Source organism: Chelonoidis abingdonii, chromosome 11, assembly GCF_003597395.2.
Source record: "Chelonoidis abingdonii isolate Lonesome George chromosome 11, CheloAbing_2.0, whole genome shotgun sequence".
In the NCBI taxonomy this organism is placed as follows: Eukaryota; Metazoa; Chordata; order Testudines; family Testudinidae; genus Chelonoidis; species Chelonoidis abingdonii.
In genome coordinates, this window is record NC_133779.1 from 35,377,976 (window position 1) to 35,391,693 (window position 13,718).

The 13,718-nt window shown below is 57.2% G+C and overlaps 1 protein-coding gene across 1 annotated transcript in view; it reads right to left on the reverse strand.

Moving 5' to 3' along the window:
- The window catches only part of SEMA6B (semaphorin 6B), a 91,650-nt gene that overhangs the window by 29,795 nt on the left and 48,137 nt on the right, over nucleotides 1-13,718 (reverse strand). Inside the window, 2 exon segments of the mRNA XM_075070886.1 lie at nucleotides 5,826-5,955; nucleotides 6,566-6,702. Of these exon segments, the coding sequence (XP_074926987.1) occupies nucleotides 5,826-5,955; nucleotides 6,566-6,671 (236 nt within the window). The 5' untranslated portion in view covers nucleotides 6,672-6,702.

The following is a 13,718-nucleotide window of genomic DNA, read 5'->3' on the forward strand; positions in this document are numbered from 1 at the left end:
CACAACCCACATGCACACAAAACACTCCCCAACCCACACTGCCAGCCCCCATCACACATCCCCCAAAACATCTCCAACCTGTCCCTACCAACCTACCTACTCATAACCTACCTACTCATCCCTGAGTCACCCCCCAAACCTCCCCTGTATGCACCCCAATTCATTCCCAACCCCCCCACAAACTACCCACTCATAACACACATCCCTGAATCACCCCCAAAACCTCCCCCGTATGCACTACAATTCATTCCCAACCCCCCTATGAACCTACCCACTCATAACACACAAACAAGTCACCAGTAGTCACCCACTCGTAACCCACCTCTCAAACACAAATACCGCTCCCCAACACATGACAATCTCTAGGATTGTCCTACCACACAGACACACACACACACATTCCTAAACAACTCCAAGTCCCCAAACAAAAATGCTCCCCAAACACCACCCCTTCCTCCCGCACCCCCTGGAACACCCCCACATGAGTGTAAGAGCCGGGGCTGGTAGGTGGGGCAGGCTGTTCCCTGGCGAGTTGAGGGCATTTTCCCCATTTGACATGGGAAGCACTCCACTGGCTGCTCCGACTGTGGGGCACATGGTGTCCGTGACAGAAAAGGGGCAGCGCGATCTGGCGGAGCGCAGGGCCCATGTCACCAGCCCCAGCAGGCCCTGTGTCCCAGACTCATCCCAGGGCAGCAGGCAGGGATGCCCACAGCTCCCAGGGCGAACTGGCCAGGTGCCCCACGCAGACTCTAGGTGGTCGGCAGCAGAGCTGGGCACTAGCAGAGGGCACTGTATGCCTGAGCAATGCCGTGTCCCCACGGCCAGCGCTGTCCTTGTAGAGGGCACGGAGAGGCAGGGGGGACCCAAGGCTGGGCGCACGAGGCTGCACAGCCAGCAGCAGTTGAGAGGAAGGTTAGCAGAGCAGGGCAGAGGGATGGGTGCTAACTTCTGCGCTGCCAGAGCACCGGCTGCCTGAGGCTCCCCCGCCACCCGCCAGTGCGTTCTGACTGACACACGTCTGCCATCGGTGTGGGAGACGCTACGCCCATCCGTCACCTTGACAATCCCCCCGCCCCCAAACCCCTCTCCCATAGCCTGTTCTGCGTGGCTGGGGGGTGGCTGAAGCTTCTCTCCGGACAGGAAGGGGGATCCCCATGCGGAGCGGGGGTCTTCACCAGGGAAGGGAGGAGAGGTCCCACTGGGGTGGGGAGAAGGGGAGCCCTGGGCTCCAAGCCTCCTCCCTGGAGCTAAGGATCACATCCGAAGGCTATTTCAAAGAGATGCCCTCCTAGGACCTTTCCCCCCAGCTCCCTCCCCATTTCCACCACTGGCTACTATACACTTTCCAAATGCCCCCACCCTGCCACTGGTTCCTGCCCCCTTTCCTGCCCTCTGGCCCCTTCCCAGCCCTGCATACCCGCCCCTTCCAGCACCCAGCCGGGCCCTGTGCCCCTTCCACTCCTCCACATCCCCCCCACAGCTGGCTCATGGTGCTCCCCCTTTCTCTCACCTGACTGGCTCCTGCATCAATTACAAGTGATGGTGCATTAATGAACCTCCGGGAAACTTCCCCCTAATTGCTGTCTCCCGGGGCTCTGGCAAACGAGCAGAGCCGCACCCTCATTAGAGGCAGAGGCCTGCAAGAAGCGGGTAGAAGAGATGCCCCTGGGTCACTCTTCTCAGTCCCATCAGGGATGTGGAGCTGCTGGCCGAAAATTCCTTCTCTAAGGAAGCTGCATCATCCCCTGCTCCTCCAGCTGCTGCCAAACTGCCCCCCCTCTCCCCGCCCCCAGTGCCAGACAAGGAGCCTACGGAGAGAACAGGGGCGAGTCGCACACACCTGCTGGGGCCTCCTAGGAGATGGGGTCTGGGTGACAAATCAGGGCACGGCCACTTAATGGTGGGGTGGGGTGGGGGGCTATTATAGCACCTATTGAATCACTGGGGATGGGCAGAAGCCCGCCCACATCTAATAGCCCCGCCCTCACAGCCTAAGGGGAGGAGCCACCAGAACCAGTAATCAAATCATTCCAGGGGACATGACATGAAACATCAGGGATGGGACTGAAAGTGACAGGGACAAACACAGGGGTCCAGAGCAGGATATCGGTCTGAGAATCCTGGACAGCGCCCACTGCTCCTCGAAGGCAGCCAGGGAGCCAGGGGACACGGCCCAGAGGAACTCCGCCCAGAGACACGACTTGAGGGGGGATCAGAAATAGGCTCCGCTGTCGCAGAGTCCCCGCTCCCCCCAGTCCAACTTCCTCCTCCTGGTAGGGTGGATGGCCACCTTGAGCAGCATCAGGAGGAGGCTGACGAGGAGGTCTTGCGACTTCATGGGGCCACGGACGGGGTGTGCATAAATCAGGAGTTGCAGGGAAAAGTGCAGCAGGACTGGAGGAGGAGGAGGTTCTGGAGGAGCCAGAAGAGGAACTGCAACCTGGTGCACTCGATGTAAATGCCCGCCAGGGTCTCCCTCTTGCTGTGAAAGGGGCAGGTGTCAGGGGAGGTGGTACACACCCATGCTCACAGCTCTGCGAAGGAGCCACCAACTAACATCCCCAGCAGGCTGTGGGACCAGGGTGGAGCACAGGCTGGCCCACTGGGGCTCTCCACCCTACGTGGGGGGAAGTAGGTTCTGCCACTTGGTGTCAGGGTGGGACACAAGGTGAGGAAGTGAAGGGTGTGGAGTGACTTATGAGGAGAGGCTGAGGAACTGGATTATTTAGTTTGCAGAAGAGAAGAATGAGGGGGGATTTGATAGCTGCTTTCAGCTACCTGAAGGGGGGTTCCAAAGAGGATGGATCCAGACTGTTCTCAGTGGTAGCAGATGACAGAACAAGGAGCAATGGTCTCAGGTTGCAGTGGGGGAGGTTTAGGTTGGATATTAGGAAACACTATTGCACTAGGAGGGTGGTGAAGCACTGAAATGGGTTCCCTAGGGAGGTGCTGGAATCTCCTTCCTTAGAGATTTTTAAGGCCTGGCTTGACAAAGCCCTGGCTGGGATGATTTAGATGGGGTTGGTCCTGCTTTGAGCAGGGGGTTGGACTAGATACCTCCTGAGGTCCCTTCCAACCCTGAGATTCTATGATGGGATGAAGTGAATGATTCTTGGGCCCTGCATCCACAGTATCCCAAGCGCATGGCAGCTCCGTTGCTCCAGCCCTGCCTGACCCGGCTCTGGGGGAAATCACGCGGCTCTCGCTGGCAATTTGTTTCTCAATCTGGCTTTTTATGTTGATTTATGGGGCTGGTTTCCACCACAATTGGTGCAGTTAAGTGGCAGCCTTGGATGTGAAAAGTTCGCTGCCTAAGTGCTGCTGCCGGCGTGTAAGTGCTGAGGCAAAATTATGATTCATGGAGCCAATCTGGGAGTGGGTAATTTATGCTCTGAGTGGCCAGATCTGTTTTTATTCATCTCAATTAAACTGGGATAGCAAAAACCGATACATTTGGGCTAATGAATGGACAAGTTAAATACGCATTTATATTCATTTGTGTTCTAATGCTCGTGGGCTGGCGGGCCCGGCACGAAGCCCCCAGACAACAGTGCCAGGAAAACATTCTCTTTTCGGCACCCGCCAGCAGGGGGGGCCCAGACGTTGCCCAGCCAAGGGCTATGCTGGGAATACGCTGGGCAGGGGCCCAGGGCTGCCTGCTTTGGTGGAGCATGATGTGCCCCTCCTTCTTTTTTAACACTGATGCAGCCTACAGAAACTACAGTTCCCAGCATGCATTGCTCAAGTTGAGCCGAAAGCCGCTCAGATCTAGATGGAGCACTGCATGCTGGGACCTGTAGTCTTCTACAGGCCACATCTCCTCCACAAGGCGAGGCAGAGTATTGCACGCTGGGACCTGCAGATTCTGGGGCTCACAGCACCTGCTCAGGTCTAGGTGGAGCATTGCATGCTGAGCCCTGTAGACTTTGGGGTTCACACCTCCTGCTCAGGTCTAGGTGGAGCATTGCATGCTGGTATCCAGAGCAGGTGCAGCCTGGACAGCAGCAGGGCAAGAGTCCTCTCAACTAACTGCCTGGCCAATGTGCCACAACCCAGCCCTGGAGACATCAGCCTCCAGGGCCCAGTCAGTCCCAGACCCCACTGCCGACCAAGCTGACGACTGCAGTGGCAGTTGTATGAGGCAGCCTCCTGATCAGGACTCAGACTGGGCTGGGCTAGAAATGACACTGGCCGCCACGGCTCTGCAGGGCTGAAGGTTGAGCCTGGCTAGCGAAGGCCAGCCTTGAAACCAAGGCGGTGGGTCAATGGCAGTCCGTGGAGATGATCTCTCTTCCAACAGTGGCCAATCCAGGCGCCCCAGAGGGAATGAACAGAACAGGTAATCACCAAGTGATCCATCCCCTGTCACCCATTCCCAGCTCCTGGCAAACAGAGACTAGGGACACCATCCCTGCCAATAGCCATTGATGGACCTATCCTCCGTAAATTTATCTAGTTCTTTTTTGAATCCTGTTATAGTCTTGGCCTTCACAACATCCTCTGGCAAAGGGTTCCACAGGTTGACTGTGCATTGGGTGATGAAATACTTCCTTGTGTTTGTTTTAAACCAGCTGCCTATTCATTTCATTTGGTGACCCCTAGTTCTTGTGTTATGAGAAGGCGTAAATAACACTTCCTTATCTACTTTCTCTGCACCACTCATAATTTTATAGGCCTCTATCATATCCCCCTTTAGTCACGATGAGGCATGATTTCCCTTTACAGAAACCATGTTGACTCTTTCTCAACAAATTGTGTTCATCTAGCCAACACACAAAGCCCAGAATTGCAGATCCACTGCTGTGTTTACAAATGATAGTTGTGTGTTTCATTAACCAGACACTGAGATGGAAAGCCTAGTTCAAAGTCATATCAAGTTATACGGTCAGAGCTGGCTTTCGGCCTTTACAAGGGAGGGGTCACAGAGCTGTGAGCCACGTATTGGGGTCCCCCTGTGAGGGGAGAGGTCACAGAGCTGTGAGACACATATGGGGGTCCCGTGTGAAGGGTGGGGTCACAGAGCTGTGAGCCACATATTGGGGTCCCCCTGTGAGGGGAGGGGTCACAGATCTGTGAGACTCATAGGGAGGGCTCCATGTGAGGGGAGGGGAGTCACGTGGTGGGGTGTGTGAGATGCAGGTTTTGGGGTCCTTTCTGTGGGGGGAGAAGACAGAGGACAGCAGGTCAGAACCAACAATCGGGGCATCCCTTGTTGGAGGGCCAGACAGCAGAGGCCCATTAATGATTCACAGGGGGGCACATTGGCATCAATGGAGCACTGAACCCCCATCTCCATTCTTATATGCTGGACCCCATCTCTGGGGGACCTCAGCCCATTCTCCACTCTCACCAGCATCATCTCTCTCTCTCCCTCCCCGTAGGCTGCAGGTTGCTATGGCGCACCTGGGCGCACCTCCCCAGGTTCTGCCTGTTTGGGACTCAGGCTGCGGAGTGCACCCTCCCCACACCTGTCCTGTTCCCTCCCCCCGGCCTGGCGTCCTGGTCCTCTGGGTCTTCCCCTGCCCCTCCACCATGCAGGAAAGGAGGAGGAGGAAGCGGAAAGGACAGCTGGGAGCGCAGAGATCTCCTGCCCGCACTTCTCCCCCCAGCCCCCAAATCCCCTCCTGCTCCCCTGACCCCCCCAATCCCCTTTCACTGCCCCCACCACAGATCCCTCTCCTCCTTCCCCCATTTGTTGCCCTGGCTCCCGGGGACTCTTCTCTGCATCCCGTGTCTTGTATCTTGGGGAGGGGATGGCCAGAGATCTCTGGGGCATGGGTCCCCATTAGAGGGGGTGCCCAGCCCTGAACAGGGGGCGTTACCTGTCGCCAATGTACAGAGTCCTGTTGACCTTCAACATGCGCTGGATGTTGAGTCGCTCTGCCCCGCTGCCGTCCAGGCTGGAGAAGTGGCTCAGCCCGCTGCCCACGAACACCGAGTAGTGCTTCACATCTGCCAGGGGAGAGCAGCACCCACTAGCTCCCCCTCTTCAACAGTACCCCCACTCTGCCCTCTCCTGGCCCCCGGCCCCACTGCTCCAGTCCCGCCCAGGCCACAGGCGAGCTGAGTTTTGCAGCCCCAGCTGAGCCGGGGATTCTCGCCCATCAAATTGGTTTGATTGGTCAGGAGCGAGGTTCTGCCCCCAGCCCCGGCAATGCCCCTCAATCCTGCCCTGTAGACACCCCCATCTTTGGCTTGGAATAGCTTCCCACCGCCCCTAGCTCTGCCAATGCCCCACCCCTCCAGTACCAACCCAGCCTCCACACGCTGGGCCACCTGCTCAATCTGACGCATCCGGCCTGACCTCCCTGCAGCTGCCCCCTGCGTCCCAAAGCAGCTGCCACCTGCACCCCGATGCAGCCCCCTGTTCTGTCAGCGTCCTGCCCCTGTGCTCCCCTGCATCTGCCCCAAGATGGGACCCAATGTTCAACGTGAAACCGGGGTTGGGGGGGACTGGCGAGCGAACGGCCCCGCGCTGTAAAGTTGGCTGAGGGCCCCTCTGGGCCAGACTGTGCCCCCGCCCCCAGCTCTTCCTTGCCTGGCCCCCCTCACTTCCACTTACAGTCTCCAGGGGCCACGCTAATGGGCCCGGGCTCTTCAGGGAACGCGGCGTCGGCCGCCCCCTCCAGCAGCAGCAGCAGGATGAGCAGAGCACAAGGCGGAGTCATGGTCTCCGGGAGGGACGGGTGCCCTTCACACCTGCGGGGGCACAAGGAGAGACAGGGGGCGCAGTGGTGGTCAGCAGCCAGCAGGGGGCAGGCAGAGAAATCCAGCCCCCCGCCCCACATACCCACACCCCTGCCCCCAAAAGGCGAGAAGGGGACGGGGAGGGAATGTCCGGCCGTTCCAGTTTCAAAGGCGCTAATGAAAGCAGCTGTTTGGCACCATCACAGCCCGCAATGGGGGGTGGGGAGGGGGCACAGATCGGGTTTCCCCCTGCCCTGGGGGCCAGTGAGAAGGGGGCTAGGGGGTGTCAGACAGACGCTCCCCACCCCCACTCAGCTCCATTACTGTTGGAGGGCCCCTTCCGCACCGAGCTCTCGGCTCCTGCCCGTGTGGCCAGGATAGGGGAAGGCTGTGTGGGACTGGGGACCTGGGGTTTTAGCCCCAACTCTGGCAGGGGAGCGATCCCGTGGTTAGAGCAAGGGGCTCTTGGGAGCCAGGACTCCTGGGTTCTGTTCCCGGTGCTGCCACTGACTCATGGTGCGACCCCAGGCAAGTCCCACCCCCTCTGTGCAGTGCTGCTGTGCCAAACTGGTGGTGACTGGGAACTGTTGTCCCAGCGCTGAAACTACCCATGGTTGTTCCCAGAGGCAGCAGGGAAAGAACCCGGACTCCTGTGTTCCCAAAGCACCGGCCCCACCATCGGGCACCCGTCTTGGCAGCAGCTGAGCAGCGTCCCATCCCTGGGGGAGTCCAGCGCTGCCTGAGGCTGGCTGCCAACCCGCCTCACGGAGGGTGGGGCACAGGGAGGCCCGACTGGGAAACTCACTGCTCTTCCCAGGGGCTCTTGATCCCAGACCAAGGCACAGGCTGCCTGGCACACCGCTTGGGCAGAGGGGGCTTGGGGCAGAGGCTACTGGGCGGGGGGCCAAGAGCTGCTGTCTTTGGCCTCTGGAGGAGGCCCTGGGTGGGAGGGGATTGTTTCTCTGAAGGGTGAAGAAAGTGGGTCATTCCCAGATGAAAGAATCCCAAATATGCTGGGAAAAGCTGTTTTTTCCATATCCTGCTCAGCCCCCTCTGTCCATCCCCCATCTCTCGCTCTCCTTCTCTCTCCTCCACTTCGCCCTTCCCTCTCTCCCCTGCTCCTCTGTCATCCAACTCACTGCTCGGCCCCCAGCCCTCTCCTCCCGTCTCCCCAGCCCTCTCTCTCAGGCTTCAAGGAGGGCCATAGAAAGCAGGAGAATTTGATTTTGCAGAGACAGCATGGACCGGACTGCCCCGGGGGCCTTCCCTCCTGCCCCCCACATCCCTGATCATGGAGCGCAGGCTGCTAGCTCCTCCAGGTGTGGGCTCTCAGCCCCATGGCACATCAGTGCCTCTTCCCCTGGGCACCAGGCACCCCCATGGGCATGAGTGTGTCCCCCAGCCCCAAGGACTGGATCAGAACCGAGCACAAGGAGACTGGAGCGACAGGTCAGCCAGCACCAGGGAATGTGAAACCTGGGCAGGTGGCTTGAAAGAGCTGCCCCAGCCTCCTCCCTCCCTGTGCTCCCCAGTGTCATGGGAGGGTCTTGCTGGGTTTGGGGGTTCAGGGAGATGCTCTGGCTGGGTCCCAGTGTTTTCCCACCGAGGTACTGAGCAGGGGGCATTTTAGATTTTGCTCAGCACTTCAATGGCATAAAATCGACATGTAGGTGAGTGACAGAGATGGGGAACTCACGGGGACAGCCCCGTCCCAGCAACACAACCTCTGACCAGACCCCAGCACAACCCCCCCCCCGACACAACCCACTGCCCAGACCCCAGCCCAACCCCTCCCTCGACACAACCCTCTACCCAGACCCCAGCACAACCACCCCTCACCCCTCACACAACCCAATGCTCAGATCCCAGCACAACTCACCCGACAACCCACTGCCCAGACCCCAGCACAACACCCCCGACACAACCCATTGCCCAGACCACAGCACAACCCTCCCGGACACTACCCACTGCCCAGACCCCAGCACAACCCCCCTGGACACAATCCTCTGCCCAGACCCCAACACAACCCACTGCATAGAGCCCAGCACAACATGAACACTACACCACAGACACAACCCACTGCGGAGACACAACACCTTGCACTGCCTAAGCACATACCACACAAGACACCCCAAACGCACAACCCCCCGCTGTGTAGACACACAAGCCTTACCCCCATCTCCTTTCTCAGTCAGTGTGGCCCATGCTGCCATCCTGCCGGTCACTCAGGCCTGTAACTGGCGTGTCATCTTGGATCCAGTCTTCCCTCTAGGGCCTCCCACCCAGGCTGTTTGTCTTCACTCCAAGGCTCTTCACCACCTGGCCCCACCGACCCATCAGTGCTTATTCAGTGTCAAGATATTGACTTCTGCCTCTGACTGGCCCACTTGTTCCATCTCCAGACAAGCCCCTTTATGCTTTCGCCCCTGCCACCCCTCGCGCTGGGCAGGCGCTCCCTGTAAACACCCACAACATCCTTTCAATCCCGCCACCAAACCTTCCTTTGCCCTGAAGCCTACACAAAACTAGACAGTGGTTTGGCGGCTGGGACACCCGTCCATCTTGCTGACCCATATCATATCATGTCCTTGCATTTGCCCATCTGTCTGTCTGTCCCTGTTGTCTCTTGGCTGAGACTGGGGCAGGAGCTGTCTTTCGGTTGTGTGTCTGTACAGCGCTGAGCACCGTGGGAGAATACATAATAACTCGCAGCAGTCAAACGGAAGATAGCGATGCCCCCTCGTCACCCCCCAGCAGAAAGCGACAGGCATTGCACAGACAGAACAACACCCACATCCTGCCACAAAGATACACATCAACACTGCCCCCACACAGCCACACCACCAACCCACAAGACAGGCACTGCATAAACACAACCCCTGCAGGGTCCACTCCCATACACACACCGCAGACCACGACCAGATAGGTATGTAAGAGCATGCGTGTGCACACACACGCACACACACTGTACCACCAGGCAGATGCACTCCTCCACAGGGACATCTTAGTCTGGGGCCGCATCCTTGCTGAGTGTAACTCCCCAGAGCTGCGTAGCCCAGGCGTCATGCGGGCTATGGTACAGACAACGGCCCTGCCAAGGCATGGCCTAGCGTGGGCATCGGGCGCTCGGCTCTTGCTCCAGGGAGCCAGAGGAAAGGCGAGCAGCACAGGTAGACAGAGACAGAGGCAGCTGCAGAGGAAGAGGCTCTTGGGCATCCACGGGGCTGCAGATGGGATGGCGCCTGCCCCGGTGCTCTGACAACTGCGGGGAGAGAAACCGGCTAGGTGCCACACCTGATCTCGCAAAGACCAGGCCATGCCACCGGCTTCGCCGTCACCAGGCCTCCTGGGCCCCGCTGAGCGGGTGGCGCCCTGACAGAGAGGTGGCAGTTCGAGTTGCTGCTTCCCCAGGGGTGCAGGGGATGGGAGGCTGAGAGATGAAGTGGGTGATGGAGGGAGAGGGAATGGAATGGTCTGAGGGTCCCATCAGCGCAGCATCCAGGTGGTGAAGCAGAGCATGGGTTTGCCCCATGGCACATAAGTGGGGTGGGGTGGTGGGAAAGTGAAATCTATACACCAACTCTGCCCCTACACCTGCCCTCACTGACACACATGCACCCCGGCCCCTCCATGTCCACACACATGGCCCACCGCACACAAACATACACCTGGCCCAATGGCTACTCACACAGAGACACACGCTCCTCTCTGGGACACGGACACCCCCCTTCCTACTCCTCACATGCTATCCGCTCCTTCTGGACACCCCCCATGGCATACAGACACCCCCCTTCCCACTCCTCACACACTATCCACTCCTTCTAGACACCCCCACGGCACACAGACACCCCCCTTCCCACTCCTCACAGACTATCCACTCCTTCTAGACATCCCCCACGGCACACAGACACCTCCCTTCCCACTCCTCACACACTATCCACTTCTAGACACGCCCCGCGGCACACAGACACCTCCCTTCCCACTCCTCACACACTATCCACTCCTTCTAGACACCCCCCCACTCTCTACACACCAACACACACGTGTGCCGGTCACATATACTGCCTCCTCTACACACACTGCTCTCTGCCCCCTTTACACAGACATCACCATCTCAGCACACACACACACACACACACATGAACACGCCTTCAAGTTTTGTACATTCTTAGTTTTCCCCACCAGCCTCTCGCAGAAACAATAAAACCCCATCCCTTGCAATCTGGGTGTGATGTAACTTCAAAGGCCCCAAGCCGAAACCCTGCATCCCAACATGCTCGCAGCACAGCCGGGGACCCACACATTACAAAACCCCTCTGACTCCTCAGAAATCCCACCCCTGCCTGACCACCTGCTTCGGACACTGATCGCCCGACCCGCTGGCGCAGCAACCAGTTCCTTTGCTCACTCTTACGGCATCATTTAGTAATTAATGCGATTCAGAAATTAAGAGGTAATGTAGAGGGTTAAGAAACATATTCATGGAGAGTTTAAAAAAGGAGAGAAAAATACAGGGAGAGATGAAGAGAAAGAGAGAGAGAGAGACACACACAGCAGGTACATAAGCAAGAATTGATTAGAGGGTCAGCCTGGCCCATGGAGGTGCTCAGTCTTGCTGGCTTCCACTCCCCTCTCCCTAGTTCATTCCAGCACAATCTTGGCGTTCCAGATGAATTGCCAGCTGGTTCTGAGCTGCAGCTTAATGCCCACTGCAGGCAAAACTCATGCTACTCAATTTAGATGGACAAGAGCCATTAGCCTTTATGGGGGGACCTCTGACTGCTTTCCACGGAGAGGGTTGGGTCATGGTCATGTGGCCCCTGAACCAAGCATCCGACGGGTGGGGGGATGAGCTCCAAACATACCCCCCCTGAGTTCCTAAAGAGCCCAGCCCCAAATCTGTCCCAGTTGAGTGTCACAACCGAGAGCGCTATGGAGAATCCGGCCCTACGAAAAGGAGGCAGGAAGGGACACAGAGGAGCCAAGCCGCGTGTAGGGGTGGCAAAAATCAAAGCAGCTTCCAAAAGCCGCTCTCTCTTTTCTCACTCAAGTTGATTAAATACAGGTGCAGGCTACACTGCTGGTTGCAACATTGTGCTTATCATCTTTCATCTTTTCCACGGCCTTTTTAGCCAGTGGGAAGACAACCACTCACACAGACACTGCACAACTGTGTTCCACAACTGGGCTTGCTGAAGAGGAAAGGTTAAAAACACTGAGTGTGTTTAGTCTTGAGAACAGAAGACTGAGGAGGGACCTGAGAACAATCTTCAAATCTGTTAAGGACTGTTCTAAAGAGGATGGTAATCAATTGTTCTCCATGTCCACCCAAGGAAGGACCAGAAGCAATGGGCTTAATCTGCAGCCAGGCGAGTTAAGGTGGATATTAGGGAAAAGTTTCTAACTCTCAGGAGAGTGAAGCTCTGGAGCAGGTTCCCAAGGGAGGGCATGGAAGCTGCAGCACTGGAGGTTTTAAGAGCAGGTTGGACAAACTCCTGTCAGAGCTGCTCAAGGTTTACTTGGTTCTGCCTCAGTGCAAGGGGCTGGGCTAGACGACTTCTTAAGGTCCTTCGAGACCCCACAGTTCTAAGAGTCTATGAATTAACTCGTCCCTTGCTGGTGCAATGGAAAACCTCAAATGTTCCTGATACATTTGGACAAACTTTGGCCGAGTTTCTCCACTGGGAATCTCCTGGAAGTTCCCCACACCCCCATCTGATTTTTTTTTTATCGAAGGGACATACCCGGGCCCGTTACAGTAGCATCTGAGCGCCCAGCAATCTTTAATGCTTTTATCCTTACAACACCCCTGGCTCTTTGTTACGGATGGGGAACAGAAGCACAGAGAGGCTCTGCCCAAAGCCACAGAGGAAGTCTGTGGCAGAGCAGGGATGTGAAGCTGGGTCTCTAAATCCTAAACTAGTGTGCCGACCACTGGATCATCCTTCCTTCCTCATCCAGCCGTCCTGCTGCCTTTCGGATCAGCGGGAGCAAGGAAGCCAGTGAGTGATATTTTCTCATTAGAACCCAAAGATAGCTCAGCGCTTAGCTGCTTTGCGCTTGTTTCTTGTCTGAAATGCAATCAGATCGGGATGTACAGAGTGTTGGAAAATCAATTGAAATACTCTGGAGTCTGAAACAGACGGCTTAGCTCCCCCCTGCTTCATTCCCCTCTGCAAAAGCCAAACCTCCTGGGGGCGAAAGGCTCCCTCGGTGTCCCGCCAGAGCCATTCAGCCAACTGGCTGCAGCTCTCTGGAAGCAAGAGCAATTTCACCAGGCAAGTCTGGGGGTGCCCCGAACTCAGGGTACGGGGGAAGCAGAAAGAACTGAACCCAGGACACTTGGCTGCTGTCCAGCTGCTGTAATTAACAAGTAAGCAACAATTTAATTGATTAGTCAATTTCATGTAACCAGCGAGCTGAGACTCCGGTTAAATCAAAACGCCTTCTCCCCCCCGTGTCCTATGCAGAAGAAGCCATCAAGGGTGAAATTGCACAACAGCCCCTGAAATATCATGCTGTGACCCCCGCACCCCTCACAGCCCTTCCCTGGGGGGAGAAGGAGGATGCAGGAGTGTGTGTGTGGGGGGGGGGGGGGGGTGGGGAGAGACGACTCATCTAAAAAGTATTTGCAGCTCAAACTGCAATGGGGCACTGGGCAGAGAGATTTTAGGGGTGGACAGATGTCCATCCCCCTCTCCCCCTCCGGCCTGTCTTTGGGACTCCTCTAACACAGCAGAAGGCACTTGCTTAGACACAGGCTGCATCCACACTGTGCGCTTTCTGCAGCGAGTCCGCCCGGGCACCCCAACTCTGCAGGCAGACGTGCACCCCAACTCCACAGGCAGATGCGCATCCCAACTCTGCAGGCAGACACAACTCTCAGCCAGCTGGTACAACAGAAGGGTTCTTGTTCGACAGCAAAGCAGCGTAGAACAGTGCTTGTTAGCATAGACATCGGTGACTTTCAGCCAAGTCCGTCTTGGGGAGTCCGGGGCCAGGGCTGAGATCTGACAACTCCAGCGGGA